At 41.1% G+C, this 17800-nt stretch overlaps 1 protein-coding gene across 4 annotated transcripts in view; it reads left to right on the forward strand.

The window, feature by feature from the left end:
• Nucleotides 1–17800, forward strand: part of ZFAT (zinc finger and AT-hook domain containing) — a 232878-nt gene that overhangs the window by 173488 nt on the left and 41590 nt on the right. For all 4 annotated transcript variants that reach the window (XM_048841712.2, XM_075124919.1, XM_048841711.2 and 1 more), the window contains 2 exons: nt 1808–1981; nt 7287–7375. In XM_048841712.2, the coding sequence (XP_048697669.1) occupies nt 1808–1981; nt 7287–7375 (263 nt within the window). The remainder of the gene's footprint in view (nt 1–1807; nt 1982–7286; nt 7376–17800) is intronic.

Raw genomic sequence — 17800 nt, forward strand, 5'->3', positions numbered from 1 at the left:
GGACCTCAGGAGATCATCTAATCCAACCCCCTGCTGAAAGCAGGACCAATCGCCAATTTTTGGCCCAGATTCCTAAATGACTCTTTCAAGGATTGAACTCACAAGCCTGGGTTTAGCAGGCCAATGCTCAAACCACTGAGCTATCCCTCCCTCCAAAACTGGTGCACTAACCAATTGCGCCACTGGAGTCCACAAAAAATAAGTTTAACCACGAACACTGTAATAGACTATCAGGGTTGGCAGGGACCAGGAGGTCTTTTAGTCCAATCCCCTGCTCAAAGCAGGGCCAATCCCCAATTTTTGCCCCAGATCCCTAAATGACCCCCTCAAGGATTGAACTCACAATCCTGGGTTTAGCAGGCCAATGCTCAAACCACTGAGCTATCCCTCCCCTTTTCATATTTGTCTAGTGCTCTGTACACAAGCCAGTGCTGTAGGAGAATTTGAAGTTTCCTGCTGTCTCTTAATAAAGTTTTTCTATTTTAAGTTAAAGTAAAAGTTCAATAAACCTGTTTGTTGGGTTCCAGTTCCTACCGAACTACTTGTCTTGTGATTCCCCATGTCAATAAACAAGTCATAAGTAATGCAGAACTTGTTTCTGATCCCTCTTTGTTTATGAATGAATGAATTGCTGTAAATCCATAAAGTGTTGCCTACTCAAATAAATCTGAATAAGAAAGGATGAACTAAATTCATATTATAGTCAAAATAAAGCCAATGATTTGCAGTCATTCTTCAAGAATAAATTCACTCCATTCACATGTCCAGAAAAACATGAAATGAAAATGTATGAATAAAACAATTGAAATTCATTTGCATTTGTGAATGTTAATCATTACGTAAGTCAATGAATAAGATGGCGAGTGTGTAAGATGAGTACAGTGAAGAAGGAAAATGATGAAAAAATGCTGCTGGTGTGTCCACATTACAAATCTTAAGACTGCGGATAGAGCTGGGTCTGGAGAAAGCTGGCTCATCCTCAGACTGATAAGTTAATTCACTAAGTGGTGGATGGTAGCCATTCTACGCTTTTAGTGTCTTCAGTCTGTTAATAAATCATGTGTCAGCATCTGATTGTGACCTAGAAGTGGAGTGTTTTTCCTATACCATATTTGTTACTTCCTGTATAAAGGGTATAATGCGCTGAATACTGGCTGACCAGCTAGTATGCTGGTTCCCAAATACTAGACTCATAACAGTATTTCAGGCATTTATACTAGCACTGTAGGTCCCCATCCCTGCCTTAATGATGAGCTGATATGCCTGGTCCTTGTGAACTGCAGTTCCTACCTCTCATCAGCCTAGTGTGCTTTAACCCACAAAGGCTCTGTCTGCCAGAAAGTTGGAAACCATCCACCCTAACTTGTGGAAGAAGAGGGTGTGTGGGAGAAATCCATCTTGAAATAACAAAGTGAGCAGAAAATAAGTCTCCAGGCCAAAATGTTCAAACTCTCATGCGTATATTAGGCACCTGAATCCACACACAGACACCTAAATAAGTGGTCTAAATTTCTGAGATACTGAGCACCCAGTACTTCCAGTTAAGTCAATAGGTGTTGTATGGACTCAGCATCTCTGAAAATCAGGCCACTTATCCGCTTACTGAATCTAACTATAAATTTAGCTTCCTAAATGTAGGCATCCAAATTTGAAAATGTTAGCCTTATTGTCTAGGTAGCTTATACAGTTGGAACAATTCTTCTCTCCAGTAATCGCCCACTCCGTTTCCCCCACTAGCTCCAGCCCAAATATGCAATTTAGAAATTTTATAACATAAGTGATGTATTTTTTTAAACTTTGTTGGTAGGTGTCAAACCATTCAAATGTTCTCTTTGCGAATATGCCACTCGCAGCAAGAGTAATCTGAAAGCTCATATGAATCGCCACAGCACCGAGAAAACGCACCTGTGTGATATGTGTGGAAAAAAATTCAAATCAAAAGGCACTTTGAAGAGTCATAAACTCCTCCATACTGCTGATGGTGAGTGGATGTTTGACAGATTGAAGCTTATGCATTTGGGTGCTAGATATTGTCTAAATTTTAGCACATTAGTGGAAATGCAATTTTTCTGTGATCAGTGAGCCTGAATATATCAGATTTTCTTTACTCACAAATAAAATTTTGAAATATGGAGTGTCACGGTTTAGGGCAACTACACCTGTATTTCTCCTCCGTAGTTCCTTAAGGGCATCCACTCTAGGCTCCCAGTTCCTCAGCCATCACCTCTCTTGAGCACAGACCTTCGTCTCTGTCCTTCCTGACTGGGGCTTTTCCAGTTTGCAGAGTTCCCAGCCTACATGACAATATTCTCAACAATCCAGACTGTCTAACAGGCAAGTATCTGTGCTTTGCTTTCCCTCCCGAGGCTACGAACAACGTAATTTCCAACAGTTATAAGTTACCATACAGCTCTTTCTAAGCTAGCACATATATTCTTAAGGTGAAAAACATTACAGAGAAGACATATTAAAAACAATCAAAGAATGTAATGCTTTCTAAAAAACTTTCCAGAGGTCACCCAACTCTAACCTAAAGCTCTGGTACATCAGTCCTTCAAAACCATAACTGGGTTTCCCTGTGGTTATAAGTTCATAACTGTCTCAGATTCAGAACCAGACCCACCATGAATAGTTCAGTCTTTCCTTTATACAGCTTGGGTTTTTGATCTTGGTCTCATGTAACAGGTGATGAGACAAAGGCCCACTCCTGAGGGCATAGCTTCAAAAGGCTGGGTTTTTACCTAACCCGACATGGGAAATTTGCATTCACCTCCCACTAGATATTCTCCAGGAAAAACACTTAACACTTTTTGTTCCAGGAGTCCATTCTTCTCTGGCACATGGTTCAATATAGTCCTCTGAATTCCCAGGTCTCCCATGTGTTGCATCTCCCCCCTTGAGAGGTTACGTAAAATCCCAGTCCACACTGATATATAAACCATTCGCTTAATACAGTAGATCGTAAAGATACTTAAACTGAATTCAATAAGATCTCCCAAGGATATGGCAGGAAATTGCCATGTCTGTTGCATGAAGCCATTGAAGATGTCTCATGATTAATTTGTATAAATGGAGAGACAGCTAACTACCAAAGATTCGATCTTCTAAAATGCTCGTTTGGCTTCTTATCCTTTAGATATAAAATTCCATATGCAGAGCTCCTGCTGATATCAGTGGGAGTTTGGCAAATGGAAGAATTGCAGGATCAGAACCATAATCTTTCTTTATATGAAGTTACGTTCTTCTGTTGCATTTGCATACATTTTTGTTAATGCACTAGCATTGTCTTCTAATACTTCTACTCTTTTGCGATCTCCCTTTCCATCACATTTTGATGATTTATTTTGAAATTAGATTTTCATTTCACTGTATACTTCACAATAGAGGATTTATATTTCAAATTATGGTTTATCCCAATGTCCCAATGAAACCAAAATAAGAAGATGTAAACAGAAATGTTGTGGGCACATGTAATTATTGTAATATTCACTAGAATCACTAAATCACTCCCAATTGCTATTTTCCTAAAATAATAATAATTCAATAAATAATTGTACTTTCCAGTAGTCCCAATGTAATTTGATCCAGAGGACCTACTTTTCAAGCCTGACCCAAATCCAAGCACAGCCAACCTGACCTGAGAATGCCAAGTCGTTTTGGAACTGACCCGACCCAAACCTGCCACTTGCCCCGCAAACTTGGTCAGCGCCACGACCTCGTTCTGGGGCTCATCCTGGTAGGGCCCCAAGCCTGTGATCCATCTCTGACTGCCTCCTGCCTGTGGGGTCAGTGCAGCGGTGGTTCTGTGCTCCGTTCCTGCCAGCCACCGTCATGCCTCTCTGCACTGTGTGCACTGCAGAGTGAGAGGTTCTATCACTCGTTGGCGCACACATTTTGCAGTGCATACAGCATAGCAAGATGGTGGTAGCAAGCAGGAGCGGGGCATGCCAACTCCGCACCAACACCGCAGGATAATAGGAGGTGTTCAGAGGTTACTCAACCTGAGAGGGTTAGGTTGTTTTCATACCTGATCTGAACCCAACACTTGTAGTCAGGTCCAGTTGAGTTGGAGTCAGGTTGCAGGGCTCTAACCGGATTAACACTAGCACAATAATGAGTCAGTCTAAATGATGTAGTATGGCTGTATTTTGGAATAAAATGAATAACTAATAAATTAACTGTCCTATGCTGAATTGTGTTTCTTTGATTTGTTGTTTATATAATTGAGTCAAAAGGAAATTTTGGGATGTCATTTACAAAGAAGCATCTTATGTTTTTGACTGCATGCTCATACTTAGTATTACCAGCTATTAGGTAAGGGTAGGTTTTACTATGAAAATCTAGTAAAATCTTATTTTGTCTTTTGCTCTTACGGCTTAATTTTAAAAAAACTACCGTTTGCGTTTTCATTCACAGATTTTCATGTATAATTATTTTCATGTGGAGATAATAAAATTTGGACATGAAAACGTTATTTGTGTTTGTAAATCAGGCAGTTCAATGTCTGATCTATTTCATGTGTGCAAATAAGTGATTGTTGTGCTACTTTATAGACTGGGAGGACCTTAACTTGACTCAAACTTGACCATAATGAGAATAGGGCTATAGTCGCACAGGCTTTGCCTAGACTAATTTATAAAGGTGTGGTGTTAGGACACGTTAGCTAAGGTGTTTTTACTAACATCTTCCAAAATTGTAGCATAGACTAGGTGATGTGTACTTTTAACACACGAGCTGGTTGAGTTGAAGCCTTGGCTACAGGTAGGGTTGCCAACTCTCCAGGATTACTCTCCAGGAATTAAAGATTATGTCATGTGAGGAAACCTCTAGGAATATGTCCAACCAAAATTAGCAACCCTAGGTACAGGAAAAACAAATATGTGCCCAGTAGCCTTTATTGTTAGGGCTCAGACTGCCATCTTCCTCTGGAGTATATGAGATGACTTTGCTCTTCCAGCTGCTGCTGTTTCTCAGTGATGTAAATAGATCTGGATCTCCTCCCTTTCCATTGCCTGCTTTTTCCTCTTTAGTTCCTTTCCAAAATTCTATGTGTGAAATCCTGTCCCATTGAAATCAGGTGGGAGTTTGAAAATTGCTTCACTGTTTCTGTCTTCCTGGATTATGAAATCAGGCATTTTTTTGTTCAAACTACAGCCCTGCAGGGTCAGTTTAACCCACTAGAAAATAGTGTGTTTTTTTTCTCTGCTTTATTCCTCTCAAGAGTGCTATGACAGAAAACAATTCAATCGTCTAGGCTGATTACAGTTTATGACTAGAAATGAAGCATAGAACCTGACTTTCATTATTTTAATTAGGTAACAAAAAATTATTTCAAGATTTTTCTTAGCTGTTTTTATTGGAGCTGTCACTTTCAGTATAAAAAATTTAAAGAAACTGCCCTGTTTCGTGACAAGCAGGAGTGAATCTGCCTTTTCCACTTTTGCCTTGGTTCTTTTAGTTTTGACGCTTTTCTAACAAGCATTTAAAATTGTTTGGACAAATAAAGCTCTGTGGTATGGAAATCCTGGAAGTAGGAAGATCTCTCCGTCGCTCTCGCTCCGCATTTTAATATTCCCCATACTTATGGTGTCTGAACTCATAACTAAGGGAGGAAGATGAAGAATGGAGGAATAGAGAAGAACATGAGAAGAGAGAATGAGAGGAAAGAAGGAGAATATTTGTTTTCAAATCAAGAGGAAGGAGAGCATAAAAAAAGAGAGAAAACAAGCAAATGTTTTTTGGGGGGGGGAAGTGAATGGTGGGGAGATAGGGTTGAGATAGAATGAGTTTGAGAGTTCCAGCATAGCACTTCCTAGCTTTAAAAAGCCTCAAACAAGAGATCCTCTCCTTGAAATGTAAGAGAGATTTCAGTCCCATTGGTGAATAGGGTCATCATGAAATACATTGTTCCCACATTTGACTATCTCGATCCCCTTCAGAATGCCCCTACTTCGTAGACTCATAGATTCAATATTTTCATTAATGATTTGGATAGTGGAGTGGAGAGTGTGCTTATAAAATTTGTGGATGATGCCAAGATGGGAAGGGTTGCAAGCACTTTGGAGAACAGGATTGAAATTCGAATTGACCATCATTGTTCCTAACTAAATAATTCCAATACTGTAGTTAATTACAGCTACTGTTAAAAATGTTGTGCCTGATTTGTAGTCTGAATTTGCATTACTTCAGCTTACAATCATTGAAATTCAGGCTACGTCAATCCATGACTACATTCTCCAGTGTTCCAAATGGGTGACAGCGAAATTATATCTTTTTGGTCACTAGAAACACAAGTACATGGTAGATGCCTCCAAGATAACTCACTTGTTTTCTAGGCATCAGCAATAGCTTGAAGTTGCTGTCATCTAAGTGACTAGGTAATATGGTGACCAGATAACACTTTTACATGTCCCTAGTTTCTAGGTAATAGATATTTTTCCAGTCTGCCTACAACACTCCTAGTCTTTTAGTTATGGGCTCCTTTTGAACACAGACTGGCAAGGTAAGGTTAAAAAAATCACATTCACTATAGTTTTTTTCCTCAGTCACACATTGAACCCGGGCGTACAGAAGTGAAAGGTCTGAGCACAAAGTCTCAGTACCGCTTGGCATGTTAACATACTATTTTATATTTATTTTGCTTATTTCTGTTTGGCCGCTTTTGGGGTTTTTTGTCTTTATTTACAAGGATCCCTTTCAAGACTGTTTGAGTCATTATTTTAAGATCGTAGTAAACACGCCAATAAAAATCATTTGTCGAAGACCAGCCGCAATAATTTATAGTATTCTAAAAATAAATCCAGTGAGTGTCAAAAATATAAAAATGTACATGAGTCATAACATTTGGAAGATTGGGACAGAGATGGAACAAACACCTGCAACAGGCATGTCTGAACATCTGTCTTTTAAGAACTACGTTATTTACAACCAAATAAATGTGCTTGCAGCTATATTTTTGCAAAGCCGCAATGATGTGCACTGGCCATTTAAGATAAAGCGTGTTCTTTCCCCAATGGCTATCCCAAGTAATATATCCACTGTTTAACACTTGTAATTAAAAATAGCAGGCAAAGGCTCATTCTGTCCTATTCTGTTCAGCCCTATTTGACCAGAATTTTGCAAAACTTGGCTCTCTATTGATACTAAATTCTAATAGATAAGTTTACAATATTTGGTTGTCCTTACTCTGTTGAGAATCATCTTTATAATGAAATATCATTGATAGATTGCCTCTTCATATTTAAATACAGAAAGCTATTTGAACACATTTTCCATTTCTGTTTTAGGAAAGCAGTTTAAATGTACAGTGTGTGACTATACTGCAGCTCAAAAGCCACAGCTCCTACGTCACATGGAACAACATGTCTCTTTCAAGGTAAGAGGCAAATAAGCCATGATTAATTAATACTCATGGAGTGCAATAATCATTCAAACTAAAGTACACCTGGAATAAAAAGGGTTCAAATCAGTTAATGATTTGTGCTGGCCAAAGTAGAATAGATATAAATAACTGTTGTTTTAGTGTGTCATATCATTGTATGATGATATGCTGTCAGGTTGTTCGTAATGTACTTACTGTTTTTACTTGTCACAATTTTTGGACTTATTTACAAATTATTTTTGTATATTACTCCTTGTATCCTTTGTAATAGAGCGTATTTCCCCCAGCCCATCCTTGAACACTGCAAAAACAGCTCAGACTCTCTTCTTTTAGTGTCCACTTCCTATCATTTATTCAAGTCCCCTGCACTGCCATTTGTACAATACTAAACAACTATTCTAATACTTATGATCCTTTTATCTTCAGCCCCTGTTTGTCACAGTCCTGTGAGGAAAAGAGATCTCTCCTCCTTGAAATTTCTTTCAGTCTGGGCACAGCTAGCCCTGTTCTCCCCCCCTTCCTAACACTTCTTTCCTTCCTTTTAACAAACTAGTCAGCTGATGGCCAATTAGTTCCTTAACTCACCCAGCCGCCCTCTCTGATTAGCTAATTCCTCCCTATTTCCTCAATCAACCATCACTGGGGAAACTAATTGAGGCTACGGAGATCAGAGTGCTGACCCATGTATTAGACCTCAGTATTTTATCACACACCTCACCAACGTGTGTTTTTTTCCCTTGCTCGCTCCCTCCCTCCTTGTAGGAGGCACTTGCTTCTTTATACTCTAGTTTGCACCCAGAGTGGTCTTGTAGGGTCCCCTTTCTGGGTCCTTCCATCCTCCACCCATAAATCATGTTTTAAGGGTGGAGGACATCCCCATAATTCAATCTCAGCTCACAGATCTTCACACCACTGAAAACCTGTAGGCCCATTCTCCTTATCATCTTCCCCCTTGTCTTGGGGTAGGAACTGCTGTGGTCCCTTGTTCTCCTCCTCCCTAAGGCCTCTGGTTCTCCCAGTCCCACAAACTGACCTCTGGGTTCCGACCATCCTCACCCTTCCTGCAGCGTAGGTTCTCGGAATCATCCAACTCCTGGGACTGAGCTTGGGCTGCTCTTCTCCCCCAAGCCTAGTTCTACCTTTTCCCTTTTTCTCCTTGTCTTCCCCTGGAGTGGTTCTGTTTTCCTCCTGACTTGTATCATTCCATCTTCGGTGTCTGATTCTATTAACTCGGGCCCTTCTTCCTCATTTGCTCTTGTTTTACCCATATAGAGCCCCAGCTGCCTGCTTTCTTTCTATAGGTGAAAGGGCTCCAATCCGCACCTACTATGACCAAATGGGGTAGCCTCTCCATTACTCCCACCTGCTTCTGCCTAAACTTCCCCTTTACCTATAGGGTTAGCTCTGCTATTGGATAGAGACTCTTCTCCCCATGGATGCATTCTAGCTCTGCTTTTTCTTCCAGGAGTCTCCAGTGGGGCTTCAATGAATATCCCAAGATAGTATTCACAATCCCCCTTAGGCACCTCCTTCCCACTTTTATAGGGACAGTAGGTGATTTTATTTTTATCCTGCCCCCAAGAGTACCATCTATTTGCAGAATTCTGCAAACTCGCATTCCATCTTAGGGCAGTGGTGTTTTACATGTCTCGGCCTTCCACGCTGATAGCGGGCTATTACCTACAAGAGTTCCTTTCACCTCCTCCCTTTTCTTCTTGTGGCTTTTCAGTTCACAACCCCTCCCTCACTCTGCACCCTAGGTGACTGGACCTCTTTTCTCAGAAAATTGGCTTCTTAGGAACTCTTCGGAGAGTTTAATCGCAGTCTCCAGAAGTTAGAGTGGTGCCTCCTCACCCAGTCTCTGTTATTTTCCTGTTATTTATGTCTATGTATCTCAGGAGAGCTCCTTCCTGCTTAGATAGAAAAGCTTCCTTTGCTTGCTTTCTTTTTCTGAATGTTGTCCCAGAGAGGCATTTTCTTCTTTCACTCATGACTGGTGTTCTGTGCCAGCTATAGTGGCTCTCAATACTCAATTGAAGGGGACAGATAAGCAGGCTGGTAGCAGGGCCTGAGTGACAGAAGATATCAGCATCTTAAGGGCCTTACTGGCTGCTATTATTTCAGTTGACTTCCTGTTCTCCTCAGGTGGGTTCAGGGAACCAGCAGGAAACAGGAAGCTCCTTGAGAAGCTGGTGTTAATCAGCCCAGGCTCCTCGGGGTGCTAGAGAGGTACATAAGAACATAAGAATGGCCATACTGGGTCAGACCAAAGGTCCATCCAGCCCAGTATCCTGTCTACCAACAGTGGCCAAGGCCAGGTGCCCCAGAGGGAGCGAACCTAACAGGTAATGAATGATCTAGTGATCTCTCTCCTGCCATCCATCTCCACCCTCTGACAAACAGAGGCTATGGACACCATTCCTTACCCATCCTGGCTAATAGCCATTAATGGACTTAACCTCCATGAATTTATCCAGTTCTCTTTTTTAAACTCTGTTATAGTCCTAGCCTTCACAACCTCCTCAGGCAAGGAGTTCCACAGGTTGACTGTGCGCTGAGTGAAGAAGAACTTCCTTTTATTTGTTTTAAACCTGCTACCCATTAATTTCATTTGGTGTCCCCTAGTTCTTATATTATGGGAACAAGTAAATAACTTTTCCTTATTCACTTTCTTCACACCACTCATGATTTTATATACCTCTATCATATCCCCCCTTAGTCTCCTCTTTAAGGAGAAGCTGAAAAGTCCTAACTTCTTTAATCTCTCCTCATATGGGACTGTTCCAAACCTCTATTCATTTTAGTTGCCCTTTTCTGAACCTTTTCTAATGCCAGTATATCTTTTTTGAGATGAGGGGATCACATCTGTACGCAGTATACAAGATATGGGCGTACCATGGATTTATATAAGGGCAATAAGATATTCTCCGTTTTATTCTCTATCCCTTTTTTAATGATTTGCAACATCCCATTTGCTTTTTTGACTGTTGCTGCACATTGCGTGGACGTCTTCAGAGAACTATCCACAATAACGCCAAGATCTTTCTCCTGAGTAGTTGTAGCTAAATTAGTCCCCATGATATTGTATGTATAATTGGGGTTATTTTTTCCAATGTGCGTTACTTTACATTTACCCACATTAAATTTCATTTGCCATTTTGTTGCCCAATCACTTAGTTTTGTGAGATCTTTTTGAAGTTCTTTACAGTCTGCTTTGGTCTTAACTATCTTGAGCAGTTCAGTATCATCTACAAACTTTGCCACCTTGCTATTTACCCCTTTCTCCAGATCATTTATGAATAGGTTGAATAGGATTGGTTCTAGGACTGACCTCTGGGGAACACTGCTAGTTACCCCTCTCCATTCTGAAAATTTACCATTTATTCCTACCCATTGTTCCCTGTCTTCTAACCAGTTCTCAGTCCATGAAAGGATCTTCCCTCTTATCCCATGACAACTTAATTTACGTAAGAGCCTTTGGTGAGGGACCTTGTTGAAGGCTTTCTGGAAATCTAAGTACACTATGTCCACTGGATCCCCCTTGTCCACATGTTTGTTGACCCCCTCAAAGAACTCTAATAAATTACAGAAACCATGTTGACTTTTGCGCAACAATTTGTTCTTCTATGTGTCTGACAATTTTATTCTTTACTATTGTTTCAACTAATTTGCCTGGTACTGATGTTCGACTTACCAGTCTGTAATTGCCAGGATCACCTCTAGAGCCCTTCTTAAATATTGACGTTACATTAGCTAACTCTAACTCAGGAACCAATCCATGCAACAAATCTTGATGCCAACTCTGCCCACATATCTACACCAGCGACACCATCACAGGACCTAACCAGATTGGCCACACCATCACTAGTTCATTCACCTGAACGTCCACAAATGTAATCTACACCATCATGTGCCAGCAATGCCCCTCTGCTATGTACGTCAGCCAAACTGGACAGTCCCTATGTAAAAGGATAAATGGACACAAATCAGATATTAGGAATGGCAAGATAGAAAAACCTGTAGGAGAACACTTCAACCTCGCTGGACACACAATAGCAGATTTAAAGGTAGCCATCCTGCAGCAAAAAAACTTCAGGACCAGACTTCAAAGAGAAACTGCTGAGCTTCAATTCGTTTGCAAATTTGACACCATCAGCTCAGGATTAAACAAAGACTGTGAATGGCTCGCCAACTACAAAAGCAGTGTCTCCTCCCTTGGTGCTCACACCTCAACTGCTAGAAGAGGGCCTCATACTCCTTGATTGAACTAACCTCGTTATCCCTAGCCTGATTCTTGCTTGCGTGTTTATACCTGCCTCTGGAAATTTCCACTACATGCATCCGACAAAGTGGGTATTCACCAACGAAAGCTTACGCTCCAATATGTCTGTTAGTCTATATAAGGTGCCACAGGACTGTTTGCCGCTTTTACAGATCCAGACTAACACGGCTACCCTTCTGATAACTAATAGATTAGTAAAACATGATCTCCCTTTACAGAAACCATGTTGACTTTTGTGCAACAATTTATGTTCTTCTATGTGTCTGACAATTTTATTCTTTACTATTGTTTCAACTAATTTCCCCAGTACTGATGTTAGACTTACCAAGATCACCTCTAGAGCCCTTCTTAAATATTAGCGTTGCATTAGCTAACTTCCAGTCATTGGGTACAGTAGCTGATTTAAAGGACAGGTTACAAACCATAGTTAATAGTTCCACAATTTCACATTTGAGTTCTTTCAGAACTCTTGGGTGAATGCCATCTGGTCCTGGTGACTTGTTACTGTTAAGTTTCTCAATTAATTCCAAAACCTCCTCTAGTGTCACTACAGTCTGTGACAATTCCTCGGATTTGTCACCTACAAAAGACAACTCAGGTTTGGGATAATCCCTAACATCTTCAGCCGTGAAGACTGAAGCAAAGAATTCATTTAGTTTCTCCGTGATGACTTTATCATCTTTAAGTGCTCCTTTTGTATCTCGATCGTCCAGGGGCCCCACTGATTGTTTAGCTGGCTTCCTGCTTCTGATGTACTTAAAAAACATTTTGTTATTACCTTTTCCATTTTTGGCTAGCTGTTCTTCAAATTCCTTTTTGGCTTTTCTTATTACATTTTTACATTTAATTTGGCAGTGTTTATGCTCCTTTCTATTTACCTCACTAGTATTTGACTTCCACTTTTTAAAAGATGGCTTTTTATCTCTCACTGCTTCTTGTACATGGTTGTTAAGCCACGGTGGCTCTTTTTTAGTTCTTTTACTGTGTTTTTTAATTTGGGGTATACATTTAAGTTGAGCCTCTATTATGGTGTCTTTGAAAAGTGTCCATGCAGCTTGCAGGGATTTCACTCTAGTCACTGTACCTTTTAATTTCTTTTTAACTAACCTCCTCATTTTTGCATAGTTCCCCTTTCTGAAATTAAATGCCACAATGTTGGGCTGTTGAGGTGTTCTTCCTACCATAGGAATGTTAAATGTTATTATATTATGGTCGCTATTTCCGAGCAGTCCTGTTATAGTTTCCTCTTGGACCAGATCCTGCGCTCGACTCAGGACTAGATCGAGAGTTGCTTCTCCCCTTGTGGGTTCCTGTACCAGCTGCTCTAAAAAGCAGTCATTTAAAGTATCGAGTAATTTTGTCTCCGCATTTTGTCCTGAGGTGACATGTACCCAGTCAATATGGGGATAATTGAAATCCCCCACTATTATTGAGTTCTTTATTTTGATAGCCTCTCTAATCTCCCTTAGGATTTCATCATCACTATTGCTGTCCTGGTCAGGTGGTCGATAATAGATCCCTACTGTTATATTCTTATTAGAGTATGGAATTACTATCCATTAGAGATTCTATGGAACATGCGGATTCATTTAAGATTTTTATTTCATTTGATTCTACATTTTCTTTCACATATAGTGCCACCCCCCTCCCCCACCTCCTCACGACCTGTTCTGTCCTTCCAATATATTTTGTACCCTGGAATGATTGTGTCCCATTGATTGTCCTCACTCCACCAGGTTTCTGTGATGCCTATTATATCAATATCCTCCTTTAACACGAGGCACTCTAATTCACCTATCTTATTATTTAGACTTCTAGCATTTGTGTACAAGCACTTTAAAACTTGTCACTGTTTATTTGTATGCCCTTTTCTGATGTGTCAGATTCTTTATGTGAATGTTTCTTGTCTGATCTGGCCCATATTTTGTCCTCTTTCATCCCCTCATCCTTACTAAAACCTAGAGAATTTCTATCAATAGACTCTCCTCTAAGAGAGGGAAGTCTTTGTCCGATCCACGTGCACCTCTGCAGCAGTCGGCTTTCCCCCATCTCTTTGTTTAAAAACTGCTCTGCAACCTTTTTAATGTGAAGTGCCAGCTGTCCTTCCTATATAGGCTCCCCCTATCCCAAAAGTTTCCCCAGTTCCTAATAAATCTAAACCCCTCCTCTCGACACCATTGTCTCATCCATGCATTGAGACTCTGAAGCTTTGCCTGCCAACCTGGCCCTGCGCGTGGAACTGGTAGCATTTCTGAGAATGCCACCATAGAGGTCCTGGATTTCAGTCTCTTTCCTAGCAGCCTAAATTTGGCCTTCAGGACGTCTCTCCTACCCTTCTCTATGTCATTGGTACCTACATGTACCACAACCACCGGCTCCTGCCAGCACTACACAGAAGTCTGGCAGGCAAGTCACCATACAGTTCTCCCAGTCATCACAAACCCAGCTATCTATGTTTCTAATGATCAAATCTCCCATTACTAACACCTGCCTTTTCCTAATGAGTGGAGTTCCCTCCTCCAGAGAGGTAACCTCAGTGTGAGAGGATACCCCAACATCATCTGGAAGGAGGGTCCCAACTATGGGAAGGTTTCCCTCTGTTTCCATTGACTGGACTCTCCTTCTCTGGGCCTTTCCTCCTCCTTAACAGCGCAGGGGCTGTCTGACCAAAGGTGGGACAAATCTACAGTGTCCCAGAAAGCCTCATCAAAATACCTCTCTGCATTCCTTAGCTCCTCCAGTTCCACCACCCTGGCCTCCAAAACCCGTACATGGTCTCTGAGGGCCAGGAGCTCCTTGCACCGAATGCACACATACTCCACCCACCCACAGGGCAGGTAATCATACGTGCTACACTGAGTGCAATAAACAGGATAGCCCCCACTCTGCTGCTGGGCTTCTGCCTGCATTTTCTCCTACAGTTACCTAGGTTAATGATGGGGTATTTGTTTAAATCAAGAAGTTTTGATTATAGTTTAGTGTAAAGGTTTTAAAAAAGGGCAAGTGTACCTCGCCCCCTTCCCACTCCCCTTCCCAACTCCCTGTTAGCGGCCCCTGTTCACAAAGAGGCTCCTCCTCCGCTCTCTCCCTGCAGCTCCTGCTGCTTTCCGTTATTCCCGCTCACCTTTTCTCCTGCCTGCCTGTTATGTCTCTTGTGCCCTCCTTCCTCCAGCACAGCACTCCATCATCACTGTGCATCTAGAGCAGAGAGAATACATATGCACCAGCAGCAGACACAATTTTCTACACTCTGGGTCCTGGTGGAGCCTCCCCACAGTCTGGCACCTGAGGTGGCTGCCTCAGTTCGCCTCATGGTAAAGCCAGCCCTGTTCCCTGGTGAGATAGGGTACCACCTGGATGGCCCACATTTCCTTACTCCACACGGTTCCCATGGCTACTTTCTCGGATATTACCAGGAACGCAGCCAAGTCATCAGTTGGGCCTCACGTTGCATAGAATCACTCCCTGTATATGATTCCTGGTCTCCGCACTGGGACTCATCAACTTCTGTATCAGCGGTCATTGCACCTTCTCCCTGATGACTTCCTGCAGGTTCTGCTGCTCCGGCTGCCACACCAGAAGGGGTTGTCTTTCAGGTTGGTGTGATTCTGAAAGGTATGCATCATCTTTTGCTGCTTCTTCTGCCACCACTGCAGAGTCTGCTCTGTGTCCAGGCACTGAATCTTCATACCGCCCCCTCCCACTCTCCCTCAACAAATTTTCAAGTACCCTGTGCATAGGAATCAAGATCCTGGACAATGCCCCACTTGTAATAGGACATATGTCTGCCCTGTCCTTGATCACCATAGAAACCACTCAAACTCCCTTCTTTTAGTGTTCACTTTGTATAATTTATTCAAGTCCCATCCACCAACACTGTACAATGCAATACAACTATTTAATACTTGTGACCTTCAGCCCCTGTTCATCAGGGCCCTAGGAGGAAAAGAGACCTTTCTTTCTTAGGTTTCAGGGTAACAGCCGTGTTAGTCTGTATCCACAAAAAGAAAAGGAGTACTTGTGGCACCTTAGAGACCAACAAATTTATTTGAGCATAAGCTTTCGTGAGCTACATCCGATGAAGTGAGCTGTAGCTCACGAAAGCTTATGCTCAAATAAAGTTGTTTTCTTCCTTAGTATCTTCTTCAGTCAGGGTATAGGTAGCCCCCTCTCCCCTTCGACCCTCCCCCCCACCCCCCGCAACACTTCAAGGTAGTCAGCTTAAGGAGCAGTTGGTTCCATAACTCTAACTCAGCCTTCGCCTCTGAGTAGCTAATTCCTCCCTATTTCCTCAATTAGCTGTTGCTGGAGAAACTAATTGAAGCTACTGTGATCAGAGTGCTGACCCTGCTATTTGGCTTCAGCAGTTTGTCACAACCCTTCTCTAATATTTTTGTTATTTTTTTGGAGCTAATTTTGGTAGAGTCAAATATCTCTTTTGGAAGCAGCAAAACAGTAGTTTAAAAATGGAAAAAAAAAACTATTAGTTTGTATGTTTTAAAGAATTTTTAGGGCACATTTACAGCATTTCAAAAGAAAAGATATGACATTTACATTAAGTATTCCTTGGCTATTCACTCCTTCCTCCATTCTCAGGAAATACTGTATATGCCAGTAAAATAACAGGAAAATCCCCGAGTTGAAAATATCCTTTTTGAAGTTTTCATGCCAAATCTTTTAGAATAGATTGATTTACTGCCACGTAGCATGCCTAAGTGCTGGACAGTTTTATGATTATAGGAGACATTCAGGCATTAATAGGCACATAAATATACATAGGTTCCTGTTTTTTATCATCTGTTCACGCAGAACTAAACATACAATTAGATCTTTTAAAAAAAAAATAGTGGATTTTCCCTGTTGGTCACATTAGTGTTTGGTTAGCTCAGCCATTGACATATTTTGAGGGCTACCTGGGATATCTGCACAGGCCACTATCCAAAGTCTGTGTTATACTGAATAGTTCCTTTTTTGCAAAATTAAGGACTAAAATTAATGCTAACAGTGTATTTGTCCAGGGGCTCTGTAATCTTTTAATGCTTCTCTTAATTAAAGGAACAGTAATATTAATTACTAGTTCCTGCAGGATTTTCCCCCCAACAAATCTTTATTAAAATTATAGAATAACAGAATATTTTCACTGAAGTCTAGAGGACTGTTAGAAAAAATTTCCACACCTTTTTCACTTCACAGAAGATACTCTGTGCATCCAGTTGCAGAGCCGTAGTCAGTTTCTTCTGTTGTTCATGTGGATTTTTCACACAGCAAATGGAGAGCAAAAAGCATTTAAAACGGTAGAAAAATGTGACTGTAAAACTCAAACAATTAGCAAAGGACTTGGGTGCAAATGTACCAGAAACTACTTTTAACTCATGTTTGGATATGTTAGATTTTAAGTTGATGGTGACCCTTTAACCAGTCAATCCATATGTGTCACCATGATTGTCTCAAAATGGTTCTGTGAATTTATTCGGTCTCTTATAACATGCAAGTCAGATTTACCCAATTGATTAGAATTATTTTGCATAGGTTTACTAATCTGCTGTCATACAGATATTGTACTCTGGTGAACAGTCAGGCTCTCAGATGCGCATACAGCACTGATTCTTAAAGATCAAGATTTCTTGGTCTTTTGTCACAGTCAGCAAAATTCATCTTATTCCAGCTATACTGCAGCCTTCTATCTATCTTTGGTCCTTTCTAGGGTAAAGAAATAGTAAATTTCCCACCATTGCTCACTCTTACCAGAGCTTCCAGTGTTGGGAGCCATAGCATAGCAGGGCTTCTGGTGTTATAACAATGTTATGAAACCTTGCCTAGAGCACATAGATCGACAATGTATTCAGAAACTCCTGCAGCAACCAGCCGCCCTTCTTTCTATATTTGGGCTCCTAATGTTGCTAACACTGGTGAAGCTGTGAACAGATATTGACAACAGGAGGAAGTTTTTAGAAAAATTCCCTACTGTGGATAGGGCTTCTGTGTGTGTCTCTCTTCCTTGCACTCCTACCCCTTCAGAAACCTAGCTTTCATATTCCCTACTGAGTTGAATACTGTAATTTATTATAATTAATTGCTTATCAAGTTTCAGAAGATGACATCACATTCTATCCATACTATTGGTTACCCTTAGACAA

The sequence above is a fragment of the Caretta caretta genome, chromosome 2, assembly GCF_965140235.1.
Source record: "Caretta caretta isolate rCarCar2 chromosome 2, rCarCar1.hap1, whole genome shotgun sequence".
Classification (NCBI taxonomy): Eukaryota; Metazoa; Chordata; order Testudines; family Cheloniidae; genus Caretta; species Caretta caretta.